This window comes from Nilaparvata lugens, chromosome 1, assembly GCF_014356525.2.
Source record: "Nilaparvata lugens isolate BPH chromosome 1, ASM1435652v1, whole genome shotgun sequence".
Taxonomy (NCBI): domain Eukaryota; kingdom Metazoa; phylum Arthropoda; class Insecta; order Hemiptera; family Delphacidae; genus Nilaparvata; species Nilaparvata lugens.
The window spans coordinates 40,937,862-40,951,007 of record NC_052504.1 but is presented as its reverse complement, the minus strand read 5'-3'; the positions used below and the strand labels follow the sequence as shown (position 1 = coordinate 40,951,007).

Sequence of the window (13,146 nt, the reverse complement as noted above, 5' to 3'; positions counted from 1 at the left end):
TTAGATAATAGCCTGTGAACATTCCAATAAATGAATCTCAATATATGAAGCTATAATGTGATATACATTTAATTTTTTATGTGAGCTTTGTATACTCTCATTTTCATACTTTTTTAGATTTCAATAAATATTCGAATGACATAATAATCATTGTTTTCTCATTACATAAACCTTCCCTAACATATAGTATACAAATTTTATGAGTAAAAATATAATTTAATTCATAATAGTTGATTGAGCAATCAGCTGATTTGTTCGATATCGATTCAATAAATTGTCGATTGATCTGAGATCGATTGATGTATTAAATCAAAACAAAGGATTCTAACCTCAAATTATACAAGCAATCTTTTTTTATAATCTGCCAATAATAAAACAAGCCGCTTTATAATTTTATTTCTGCCAAAGAATTCTCATTATTGCTTAATTATAATTTTGCATGGTTCTCTTATTGCTTTATAGATAATATGACTTCTCTTTATCATAAAATAATATTCGATTTTATTTGAGTGGTACCTTGACTTGGCTATCTATTCTTTCAATTTCACAATTCCACTAAAGATTAGTTATTTACTTCAAAATTATTTTATGGTGCCAAGACTTGACATCATAACCTAAAATAAATTATGTCATCTCATGATTATAACACAGAATTATTAATCATTTGTATTTATTCTTTTTTGAATAAGGATTAATTTGTTCTTCAACTATGTTTCTTTATTTCAGATTCTATAAAGTAGGCCTAAATTTTCAATTAGCATAGAAACTATCACCGTATACTAGGAATATAACCAAATTTGTTGTTTTATTTTTGGTCAAATAAACTGATCAATATAGAAAAAAGTATTGGACATGAATGTAAAACAAAAAGGTTTCTTAAAATTAATTAGTAGACTAAAAATGTTTGACCTACATGTGAAATGGTATTTCATTTCCTTTAACATGCCCATTCTTGCATCCTAATGCAACACAATACATCACCATTTCTCGGTCGTATTTTTATTCAATTCTATGCATTTTACGACAAATACATCACAATATTTAAAAGAAAAGGTTGTGATCTAATACTGATAGCCCTAATACTCATTCAAATCCATTTTTTAACTTTAAAAATGAAAAATCGTACTCAAGAGTTGCAACAACCTGCTTAAATGTATGAGTATGAGAGAGAAGGGAATCCCACACGGTAGGCCTGTCTCACTCACGCCACCTTACAAACTTTTGGCTGTAGCTTAGCATTGGACAGCCTGTTCCAGTTAGTATAGAGTTCACTGGGTTGGTCACTCATCTAATGAATTGGAGTTGAAATGCAATTGGAGTGGGGGAACTGCAGCTGTGACGTAGGCTGTAGTACAATAGTTATTTGTGCAACTAGTGCGCAAAGTGACAGTTTGCTGCACCGAAAGAAACGTTTACACCCGAGCCATAGGCGAGGGCGGAATGGTTTCTTGAGTGCAGCAGAGGAACTTTGCGCACGTATTTCACATTAAGTTTTTCCTACAGTTACCATTGAATATGAAAAGTGGGTAATTATGGGTAAAATTGCCTGAAATGCATCTAATGTTTTTCTGTGTAATTTTATTATTGATAAAAACCTTAATTTATTGTCATATTGAATAAAAATGTTGTCCTTGGTTATAATATATAATAGTAATAATTTGCGCGGTGTGCTTCGTTGCACCTCTGCTCACTATAGCAGCCACAGCAGTCACTGTTACCAACTTCATTTCGATTTTGCTGCACTGTTGCTCCATATAACCTACTAAGTATTTTGCGTTGCCATGTTGCAAATCTGGAGTGCAGGAAAAATTTTTCCCGCACTAGAGCGGAAAAGTGATTCTTTGTGTTCTGTAATCAGTGCAGCAATGGCCACTTTTCAACGTAACTGTAGGAAAAATAAATTGTAGAACATGTGCTCGATTCCAGCATGTCTTCAATGCATAAAATTATATGAATGCAATGCTTCGAATTTATCGGGATCAGTTTATTGGTTTATTTTTTTTATTATCGGTGTATATATTATTATAATTATCAACAGTCGAGTAGAGTAGTGTGTTAAACAATGCAGTGTTAGGCAATGTTTGCAGTGCGTTATCAGTTGATTATTATTTTGTTATAGATATTAGTTTGTAGTCTTTCTGTGTGCATCATTATGACTGTAATACAAATCAAACTTCACTTTATTGTGAATAATTAGTTTATGTAAATAGTTAGTTTATTCTTGACCTCTTTCATAAGTTATTTTCCTGCAATGCCTGCTAGCTGTGCAGTTTGGAGTTGTTTATTATCCAGAAAAGTGTTGAAAAAGTATTCACCAAAGGTCAAATCGCAAGGCTACTGAATAATAAAAGACTGAAATAGAATGAGAGTGATATTGTTTCAGCATTAACACTTTGTTCGTTATCTAGGAGAGCATAAAACTTTCTAAGATTAAAAATGAACTAACCAGGACTGATAAATATGCGCCTGATATCTATCAAAATAACTTTTCTGGTAGCAAAATTAATAGAGGACCAGGTAGGCTGAGTCCTGAATACAACACGTCCTACCAAAACAATAGGTAATGCGAATAATTGCAAAATCAAGTAGTGAATAATTGTTATTTTTATTGTTGAATTAATTGTGATGTAAGTTTCAAAATACATAAGTTGAATGTGATGCCAATTGTAAAGACTTTCAAATTGTAAAGAAACAAATTGTAAAGAAACAAGATTCAAAAAAATAAAATGATTTTGTATTCAAATTTTGAATATTATTCAATGTCCTGAAATGACAAACTCTTTGATTGCCTTTGTAGGCACAGCTCATAAGTAAGATAAATCTATATAAGTAAATGAACAATAGCAGTAAGAATGATAATGAATGAATGAAAATAGATAATGAATGAATAAGAATGGATGATATTACAAATTTATGATGAATATACAATTACTCAACCTGAGTATCTTGAGGATGTCAAAAGCTGTCGAAGATTGTAGGCATTTGTAAGAAATGCTCCGGCAATGGAAATCATCATCACCATACCGCCAGAGAGTGGGAGGGTATACGTAACCCTAAAGTGGAATGCTAATTGCACAGTCGACCAAGTGAGTGGGAGGGTATATGGAACCCCAAAGTGGATGCAATTTCGACTGTCAATAGAGACTGCAGACCTTTATCGGTAGATTCGATCATAGGTAGAATTGTAGAAAGATTCGGTAGCAGATTGATTCGAGAGATGTAGAGAGATTGATTGAGTTTCCCAAAATCCAAACTGTGGACAGAGGAAAAGAAAATACCCTACAGTAAGAAAATATGTTGACTGTAGCAACAGCGCTCTGAACTACACAGAGTTCAGAGTACAAAGAGTTTGAAAACAAGAATATGAAATAAAGATTTGTAGAAACATCAAGCAATCTTGATGATCTTGGATTTTTGCAGAAATGCAAATAATTGAATGCTCTTGAAACGTAATGTCCAAACAAAGACAAAATCGGAATAGCAACTTGACAAGTAGATCACTGAGAATTCAATGGAATCAAAATGCTAAATTGACATTTTTTAAAAAAGATTGAAATAGATGAACAATGTAAAATTGGAAAGAGCTTTAAACTAAATTCTAAAAATTGAGTTCAGAAAAGCGTGTTCAAATGGAAAGTGAGGTTACACCTACCAGAAGTTTGAGATTCAAACACAATCCGTGAAGACATACAAGTTGTTTGATTGAATTAGGCCAATATTTATCGCAAATATGCCAATGAAACATGAAAGTATTGAATATTCAGCTGGAATAAATTCAAATTCGAAAATTGAAAACAAGAGTTGGCCAATTTTTACATTTTGGAATCGAGTTGAAACAAAGAAGCAGCACACCAGCGCCACGGCAAGCCGAGTGGAGCAAAACCTACCTACAACGATTTCCGCAAGTGAGAAATGCAAGAATAAAGATACAAAACACAAATATTATTCAAAAGCAAGTGAAAAAGGACAAATTTGAAATTAATCAAATAATACTAGACAACAAATTGAAAACAATGCAGACTAAATCTGCCAAACGTTGGCTATACTGGCAACGCGCTAAGTTCAAAAATCAAGGATGATGCAAATTGAGTTTTAACATAGACTGGGCCCCGTTTTGCAATTAGAAGAATTGTAAAACAAAGAAGAAAGAAAAAATATGTTAAAGAGATTTGCATCATTCGCTATCATCTAATGGCAAAGGTGCAACACTAGCAATAGAACGTTTGAAAACACCAGAATCAGTTAGAACCTGGATGACTCTAACCTTGTCATCGAGCCAGGGAAAACCTCTGTAATACGTTCAAGCTTCCAGAGTGTTGGTGGTGTCCCAGGATCCTTCAATAGCACAAGAGTGCCAACTTGAAGATTGGGTGATGAAGAAGACCATTTATGTCTTTTCTGAAGAGTAACTAAATATTCTTCAGACCATTGTTGCCAAAATTCCTTTGTGACTTCAGCAAGTCTATTCCAACGTGCAAGAAAATTCACATGTTTGAATTTCTGCTTATGAGAAGGCAAAGCATTGAGTGGGCGCGCAATGAGAAAATGCCCAGGTGACAAAAATTGAAGATCAAGAGGGTCCTCAGACAATGGAACAATAGGTGAAGAATTCAAAATAGCTTCAACTTGTGCAGAAAGAGTACACATTTCTTCAAAATTCCAAATATGTTTGAAAGCAATAATTTTATATATATACTCTTGAAATTTCTTATTCCTCTCTCCCACAGACCACCATGATGAGGAGCTCTTGGGGGAATGAAATTCCATTGAATGTGCAAAGATGCAGCTGAATTTTGAAGCATTTGTTGATTGCTAGGCAAGTTGAGGAAGTCACCTAACTCTTTGAGATCATTATTTGCACCCACAAAAGTGGTAGCATTGTCTGAATATATATTCCTTGGAATACCTCGTCTTGAGATGAAACGGGTGAGAGCAGCCAGAAAGACTGAAGTGGACAGCTCTGATACTATTTCTATATGTACAGCACGAGTTATCATGCAAATGAAAAATGCAAAATAGGCTTTACCAAATGTCCATGACTTTGGACCACCAATACGGAGACTAAAAGGTCCAGCATAGTCTAGACCAACATTCATGAATGGAAAATCAATATTTACATGCACAGAGGGCAATTGACCCATCAATTGTGCAGCTTGAGTATGAGTGAAACGAAAACACTTGATACACTTTCGCAGAACATTCTTAACAGTACGCCTTGTTGATGGTATCCAGAGCCGTTGTCTGATTGCAGCCATGGTTGCTTGCACACCAGCATGACACAATTTGTTATGATGATAAAAAATCAGTGCCTTGGTGAATTTGTGATTGGCAGGAAGCAATATCTGATGCTTGAAATCAAAATCAATATTAGCATTAGCTAAACGTCCTCCTACTCTTATGATGCCATCAGAGTGAATGAACAAAGACAAAGAATGAAACTTACTGGAGGCATTCAACTCATCATTTGCACGTAAAATTTCCAACTCCTTGTGGAATGCTTCAGCTTGAATGGCCTTCAATAGATGAATTTCAGCATCTTCAATTTCATCAACTGAAAGGGCGTCAGTACGGCGATCAGCAACTTTCTGATGAATGTTATGTAAAAAACGCAGAACATAAGCAGTGACACAAATAATTTTAAAACTATTGGAAACACGTTCAGAAATAATGGATAAAGGTGAAACAACTGCAGTATTTACAAGAACTGTATTGGGAGCTAGAATAGCTACATGAGAAGAGAATGACCTCCAACTATCAGTTGGATCAGCCAACCATGGGGGACCATGCCACCAGAGTTTGTTGTTTGCTAATTCACTAGGAGTCATGCCACGAGAAATTAAATCAGCTGGATTGTGAGATGATTTCACATAGTTCCAGACATACTGTGAGGTAGATTCTTGGAATTCACCTACTCTCAATGGAACAAAAATTAACTTTCTGTCAGGAGGAGACTGCAACCACTTGCAGACAATTTGAGAATCTGACCAGAGAAAAACACCTGAAATAGTCAAATCAAGAGAATTCAAAGCACTTACAACTTTGTTAATGAGTCGTGATAATACTAAGGCACCACAAAGTTCCAAATTTGGAATGGAGACAGGCTTGAGAGGTGCAACACGTGATTTTCCACAAAGAAGATGAGTTTGAACAACATTATTTTGGATGGTGCGTACATACACACAAGCTCCATAAGCAGTAGTGCTAGAATCAGAAAAACCATGAAGTTCAACTATGGAACATTGATCTTTTGATACTACACAACGTGGTATTGAAATGCTTGAAATTTTGGATAGTTCTTGTATGATCTGCAACCACTTCAGTAGCATGTCATTGGGCAGACTATCATCCCAATCAATTTTTGCAAGCCATAAATTTTGAAATAAGATTTTTGGAAGGATTATGATGGGACTAATGATTCCAAGTGGATCAAAATTGAAGCAATAACTGACAGAAACTCACGCTTTGTGAATGAAGTCTTTTCAGAAATTTTATCAATGTTAGAACAGATGGATAGACTATCAGAATTGGAATTCCACAGTAAACCTAGAGCTTTGGTTATTCCATTATCAGGATCTGAAATTGGTTTAACAATGGAAGTTTCTAGCAAATTGGATGGTAGTGAATTCAGTAACTCAGGGGAATTGGACATCCACTTCCTTAATTCAGAACATCCTTTATTCAAAGTGGTGAGCAATTGATGTGACAATTCCATGGCTTGTTCCAATGTAGATGCACCAGAGATTAGGTCATCAACATAAAAATTTTGATGAATGAATGATACAATGGAGAATCAGGTGTTGATTCAAGTTCAGCAAGTAAATTAAAGGTTCTAGTGCTGAGATAAGATGCACAAGCTGTCCCATAAGTAATTGTGGCCAATTGGTATTCTTGAAGAGGTTTTGAAGTATCATCTCTCCAAAAAATACGATGCAAATTACGATCAGAAGGATCTAAAAGAATTTGGCGGTACATTTTAGTTATGTCTGCGATGAAAGCAAATGGTCGCATACGAAATCGTAGGACAATGTCAAAAAGGTCTGACTGAACAACAGGACCCTTGAAGATAACATCATTGAGAGAAATTCCAGTTGATGTTTTGGCGCTAGCATCAAACACAACTCTTGTTTTGGTTGTAGTGGAGTCGGGCTTGAAGACAGCATGATGTGGAATATAATAGACTTGTTCCTCAGGGGCTGGTGGCGGTACAGGGTGCATGTGACCTAAATCTTCATATTCCTGCATAAATCCAACATATTGAGGTTTGAGCTCAGGTTCTTTAAGAAATCTTTTTTCCAATGAATGGAAACGTTTCATAGCTTGAGTCCTTGAATGACCAAGGGTGGCAAATGAATCCTTGCGAGGTAAGGACACTTGGAAACGACCATCTTCATGCCTGATGGTATTTTCTTTGTAGTGTGCTTCAACCCTAGCACACTCAGGAGAGACAGGAATAACTGAAGAGACTTCTTCCAGCTTCCAGAAGGTTTCCAACTGATTGGAGACTTCAGCTGTGGAGACAAAATTGGTAACAAATTGATTAGATGTTTTTTGAGTGACACTGATTTAGGTAATTGACAAGAGCCAAAAACAATCCAGCCAAGTTTTGTATTTTGTAGGATTGGAACATCAGGTGACACAATAATTTGATTGCCAGTCATGATTGCGGCATAAACGTCAATACCCAATAGGATATCAATTTTCTTAGATTTATGAAAATTTGGATCTGCAAGTCGAATATTGCTTGGAATCTTGTAATAGTTAAGATCAATTGTGACACGAGGAATACATGAGGCAAATTTCTCAACAACGATACATTCTTGTTGCGTTGACCAAGTATGATCAGATGATTTTATTAATACTGAGTGAACAACTGTAGATTTGGCTTGCATACTGGACACTCCATTAATCAGATTAGTTACATGACGAGAAGGAAGAGCTAATCTATCAGCCAACTCTTGAGTGATGAGTGAACAATCACTTCCTGTGTCCATTAAAGCATACATGCAATTAATTCACCATTTGTACTAACAACCAGAACCTCTGCGGTAGGTAATACTTGAACTGATGACTTATTATCAGAAATGATGGATGAAGCAGCATGTGAAACAACTGTTGTTTCTGAATTATCAGATTGTGAACTAACTGAATTTGACGCTGAAGATGAATGGGCACTAGAAACGGTGCACTCATTCTGAGACTGAATCACATTAGAAACAACATTCTTACCTCCTGAATTGCTAGTAAAGGAATCATGTAGAACAGTGTGATGTCGCTTATCACATTTTTGGCATCTCTTTGAAGAGCAGTTGTGATTGTCAGTGTAAGGATTAAGGCAATTGAAACACAACCCTTTCCTTTTGATTGCATCATAACGTTGATTGATGGGAATCTTTGAAAAATTGACACATTTGAAAATCCCATGAGATCGATCATTGCAAAATTGACAGGATACTGATGGCTGAAAATTATTCAGAGTATTATTTTGAGCAAAAGGACGAGTATTTTGCCTAACATTGGTGCATTTGAAGTAGCTTGAGTAAAAACCTTTTGATTAGTTGGTGGATTTGAGGGGCTATGAGATGAAATAGCATCCATTACCTTACATTGATTTTCAAGAAATTCCCACAGTTTATCCATAGTAGGGATTTCATTTATTTCAATGCATTTTTCCCATTCGCGCAAGATATTAGAGTCAAGTTGAGAAGTGATTTTTTGCATGTAAAGTAAATCTTTAAGTTGAACATCCAATTTGAGCGCTTCTAAAGCATTAATGTGACATTTACAGTGATCAATGAAAGCTCTAAGAGATTTGGAACAATTTTTCTTGAGTGCTGGGGGTGATTCAATACCTTTAATGTGGGTACTTGCAATTAATCTGGGGTTATTGTACCTCTGTGTAAGCAGATTCCATGCAAGCTCAAAGTTTCTATTCCCTGGAGGAATATTCTGAATGCGTGCAAGGGCTTCACCACTGAGAGCTTTGCACAAATAATACAGCTTTGTAGCTGGAGCCAAAGTTTGGTTTTCAATAACCATATTGGAAAAGGTATCACGGAATTCAAGCCATGAATCAAAGGAACCTGAAAATTCTGGTAACGGTACCATTGGTAATTGTAGACCTTGATAAATAGGCATAGTGGGTTGCAAAGGCAGAGAATTGACATTATTAGCAGTCACTGAAGCACATGGCGATTGATTTGTGTTGATTACACTATTATGATCTACAGACCCCGGTGATTTGGGAACTGGAGAGGAGTTTGGTGACTGATGTTCCATTGCTGGTGCTTGAAATGTAGCAACTTGCTGCTGTGAATCATAATTTTTCAAAATTGTATTTACATTAGCAATTAACATTAAAAATTTTTCTGTGACAATTTGATGTTCATTGTCATCAATGTCATCTGAATCAAATTCCAGGCTTATCTTTTCATAATGCTGCTCAAAGTTGAGCAATTTAGTTTTGACTGCTAGTAGTTTTTGAAAATCATTTTCATCATTGATTTTAAAATTGAAATATTCAGTATAAAGCCAAGATAGATTTTTAATGATGTCACTTCTCACAGTGAGAAGGCTGTTTCGTTTGCCTTTAGGAGGCATATTGAAAATTGGAACGATACCTCAATTGAAAATGTTCGACCTCCTCTTACACTGGATGGCTACTGGTGTTGTATCCAATTGTTGGGAACAATGACATAAGTGCTTGGTTGAATGTATCAGTATGAGCAACTCCATACAAATATTACCCTTGAACATACAGAAATAAACACTATGAATAAAAGTATAAGACAATAATCATTACACAATCGATGTAAAATAATGAATAAGAATAAATGTATTTTCTAAGCATATGTCAATATGAAATATCCGGACCGGAGACGGCCAAACTTATAATGATAAATATGCGCCTGATATCTATCAAAATAACTTTTCTGGTAGCAAAATTAATAGAGGACCAGGTAGGCTGAGTCCTGAATACAACTCGTCCTACCAAAACAATAGGTAATGCGAATAATTGCAAAATCAAGTAGTGAATAATTGTTATTTTTATTGTTGAATTAATTGTGATGTAAGTTTCAAAATACATAAGTTGAATGTGATGCCAATTTTAAGAAACAAATTGTAAAGAAACAAGATTCAAAAAAATAAAATGATTTTGTATTCAAAATTTTGAATACTATTCAATGTCCTGAAATGACAAACTCTTTGATTGCCTTTGTAGGCACAGCTCATAAGTAAGATAAATCTATATAAGTAAATGAACAATAGCAGTAAGAATGATAATGAATGAATGAAAATAGACAGATGAATGAATAAGAATGGATGATATTACAAATTTATGATGAATATACAATTACTCAACCTGAGTATCTTGAGGATGTTGAAAGCTGTCAAAGATTGTAGGCATTTGTAAGAAATGCTCCGGCAATGGAAATCATTATCACCATACCGGCCAGAGAGTGGGAGGGTATACGTAACCCTAAAGTGGAATGCTAAATTGCACAGTCGACCAAGTGAGTGGGAGGGTATATGGAACCCCAAAGTGGATGCAATTTCAACTGTCAATAGAGACTGTAGGTAGATTGTAGGTAGAATTGTAGAACAGATTCGGTAGCAGATTGATTCGAGAGATGTAGAGAGATTGATTGAGTTTCCCAAAATCCAAACTGTGGACAGAGGAAAAGAAAATACCCTACGGTAAGAAAATATGTTGACTGTAGCAACAGCACTCTGAACTACACAGAGTTCAGAGTACAAAGAGTTTGAAAACAAGAATATGAAATAAGATTTGTAGAAACATCAAGCAATCTTGATGATCTTGGATTTTTGCAGAAATGCAAATAATTGAATGCTCTTGAAACGTAATGTCTGAACAAAGACAAAATCGGAATAGCAACTTGACAAGTAGATCACTGAGAATTCAATGGGATCAAAATGCTAAATTGACATTTTTTAAAAAAGATTGAAATAGATGAACAATGTAAAATTGGAAAGAGCTTTAACTAAATTCTAAAAATTGAGTTCAGAAAAGCGTGTTCAAATGGAAAGTGAGGTTACACCTACCAGAAGTTTGAGATTCAAACACAATCCGTGAAGACATACAAGTTGTTTGATTGAATTAGGCCAATATTTATCGCAAATATGCCAATGAAACATGAAAATATTGAATATTCAGCTGGAATAAATTCAAATTCGAAAATTGAAAACAAGAGTTGGCCAATTTTTACATTTTGGAATCGAGTTGCAACAAAGAAGCAGCACACCAGCGCCACGGCAAGCCGAATGGAGCAAAACCTACCTACAACGATTTCCGCAAGTGAGAAATGCAAGAATAAAGATACAAAACACAAATATTATTCAAAAGCAAGTGAAAAAGGACAAATTTGAAATTAATCAAATAATACTAGACAACAAATTGAAATTATTACAAAGATACAAATATTGAAAACAATGCAGACTAAATCTGCCAAACGTTGGCTATACTGGCAATGCGCTAAGTTCAAAAATCAAGGATGATGCAAATTGAGTTTTAACATAGACTGTCAACTCTATCAATGTGGACAAGGAATATCAAATGTCTTCCAGGACTTCAAAAAGAAGTTCTCACATTCATGACAGCAAAATTGAAAGCTATGGAGACAATCGAGAAATTGACTATCTTGAGCTTTGGTGAGATGAGTAGATTACATTAACATGTAGTGTATGACCAAAGAGAAGACCAAATTCTTGGACCACACTCAAAAGTTCAGGTTGTGATGGCTTGGAGTCTATGTAGGAAATGGAAGCAAATAATATATTATGCATTTGATCAAAAAATGACAAAAGTTATTCTTTTTGAAGTTATTTCTGAACTGCAAAAATTGGACTTCAAAGTTGTTGGTGTAGTGAGTGACATGGGCGGAGGGAACTAAAGTCAATGGAATTCATTGAATGTGACAATTGCAAAATCATTCTTCAATCACCCATCAATCACCTCTCATCATATTTGGGTATTTAATGATATGCCACATCTTCTGAAATTGCTTGGGAAAAGCTTCCTTGATCATGGAATGAATTTTCCCAAAGGTCAAGTGTTGGAGAAAAAGAATATCAAGAGCATCATAAAAGGAGATAAACTGAAGTTAGCTCCAAAATTGACGAATTTACATTTGGAAGTTTGTGGAAATGAGACAGAAGGTCAGCTTTGCGGTTCAATTATTTACACACCATTCAGCAACTCTCCTCAAATTGAAACATCCAAATAATCCTGAATAAAGTGATTTTTTTGAATTGGTTGAGTTTAGTTTTTCAATGTGAAGAACTCTAGATTTATGAATGATCGAATAAAACCATGGCATAGTGTATATGGTGTTGAGTTGACTTATTAAGACTCAGTTACATGAACGAGAGACTGAAAATTGCTAGTGAGGAGCGAAGAAATAAGAAGAAATACATTCAGTTTGTACATTCATGCAAGTGAATACAAAATTCAAGGAACCAAAGAGCATGATATTTGATTGTAAGGTCAAGGTTAGTCTTGGAGAAAAAATGACAAATTGAATTTTGAATTTGTCTTATCATCTCGAACTTTCTCGCTAACAAAACTTGCCTACCCAAAAAATTAAGAATTTTTTAGCTTATTAACTTCTTCATATCACGTTTTTGAAATTTTGAAAAACTTCCAACTTTATTTTATTCATACAATTTGAATTAAATTCAAATTCATGTATTAAACTACATCATTAGAATCGGTGATTCATTCGCTATGAGTACAGAAAATTTCAAAGTTCTATCTCAATTGTAAGGGTGTTAAACGACGATGTATTTGAAGCTACAATGAATAAACTGTATGCTCAGTGTAGTTACTAATCACTTCTTTACTACACGTGACGTCACGCTGGCTTTCCCCCCACCACTTTGAATCTCACACCTGTGAGTGATCAACCTTCTGTCTACTCACAGTAAATAGAAGATCTAAATACCGTGTGTCTACTAAGGGCACGCCACACCAAGCTCGCTACCGCGGCGGTAGCGAAGTTTTAAAAATCGCTAGCCATGTATTCAGGTTGAGCGCGCCACACCGAGCTCGCTACCGCGGCGGTAGTACGGCGCACTACCACCTACGACCGCCTGCTAGGCGATTCAACAAAACTTCGCTGAGAGGTAGTA

General features: G+C 35.2%; 2 protein-coding genes across 2 annotated transcripts; both read right to left on the bottom strand.

The window, feature by feature from the left end:
• Positions 1–6,830: 6,830 nt before the first annotated feature.
• Positions 6,831–8,501, bottom strand: LOC120352639. Its single transcript, XM_039434049.1, has 2 exons — positions 8,227–8,501; positions 6,831–7,508 (listed from the first exon to the last, which is right to left on the bottom strand). Exons 1-2 carry the CDS (start codon positions 8,431–8,433, stop codon positions 7,311–7,313), a joined length of 405 nt encoding a protein of 134 aa, XP_039289983.1. The 5' UTR covers positions 8,434–8,501; the 3' UTR covers positions 6,831–7,310.
• Positions 8,470–11,250, bottom strand: LOC120350784. Its single transcript, XM_039425628.1, has 2 exons — positions 11,062–11,250; positions 8,470–9,744 (listed from the first exon to the last, which is right to left on the bottom strand). The coding sequence occupies exon 2, from the start codon at positions 9,595–9,597 to the stop codon at positions 8,470–8,472; it is 1,128 nt and encodes a 375-aa protein (XP_039281562.1). The 5' UTR covers positions 9,598–9,744; positions 11,062–11,250.
• Positions 11,251–13,146: the final 1,896 nt, after the last annotated feature.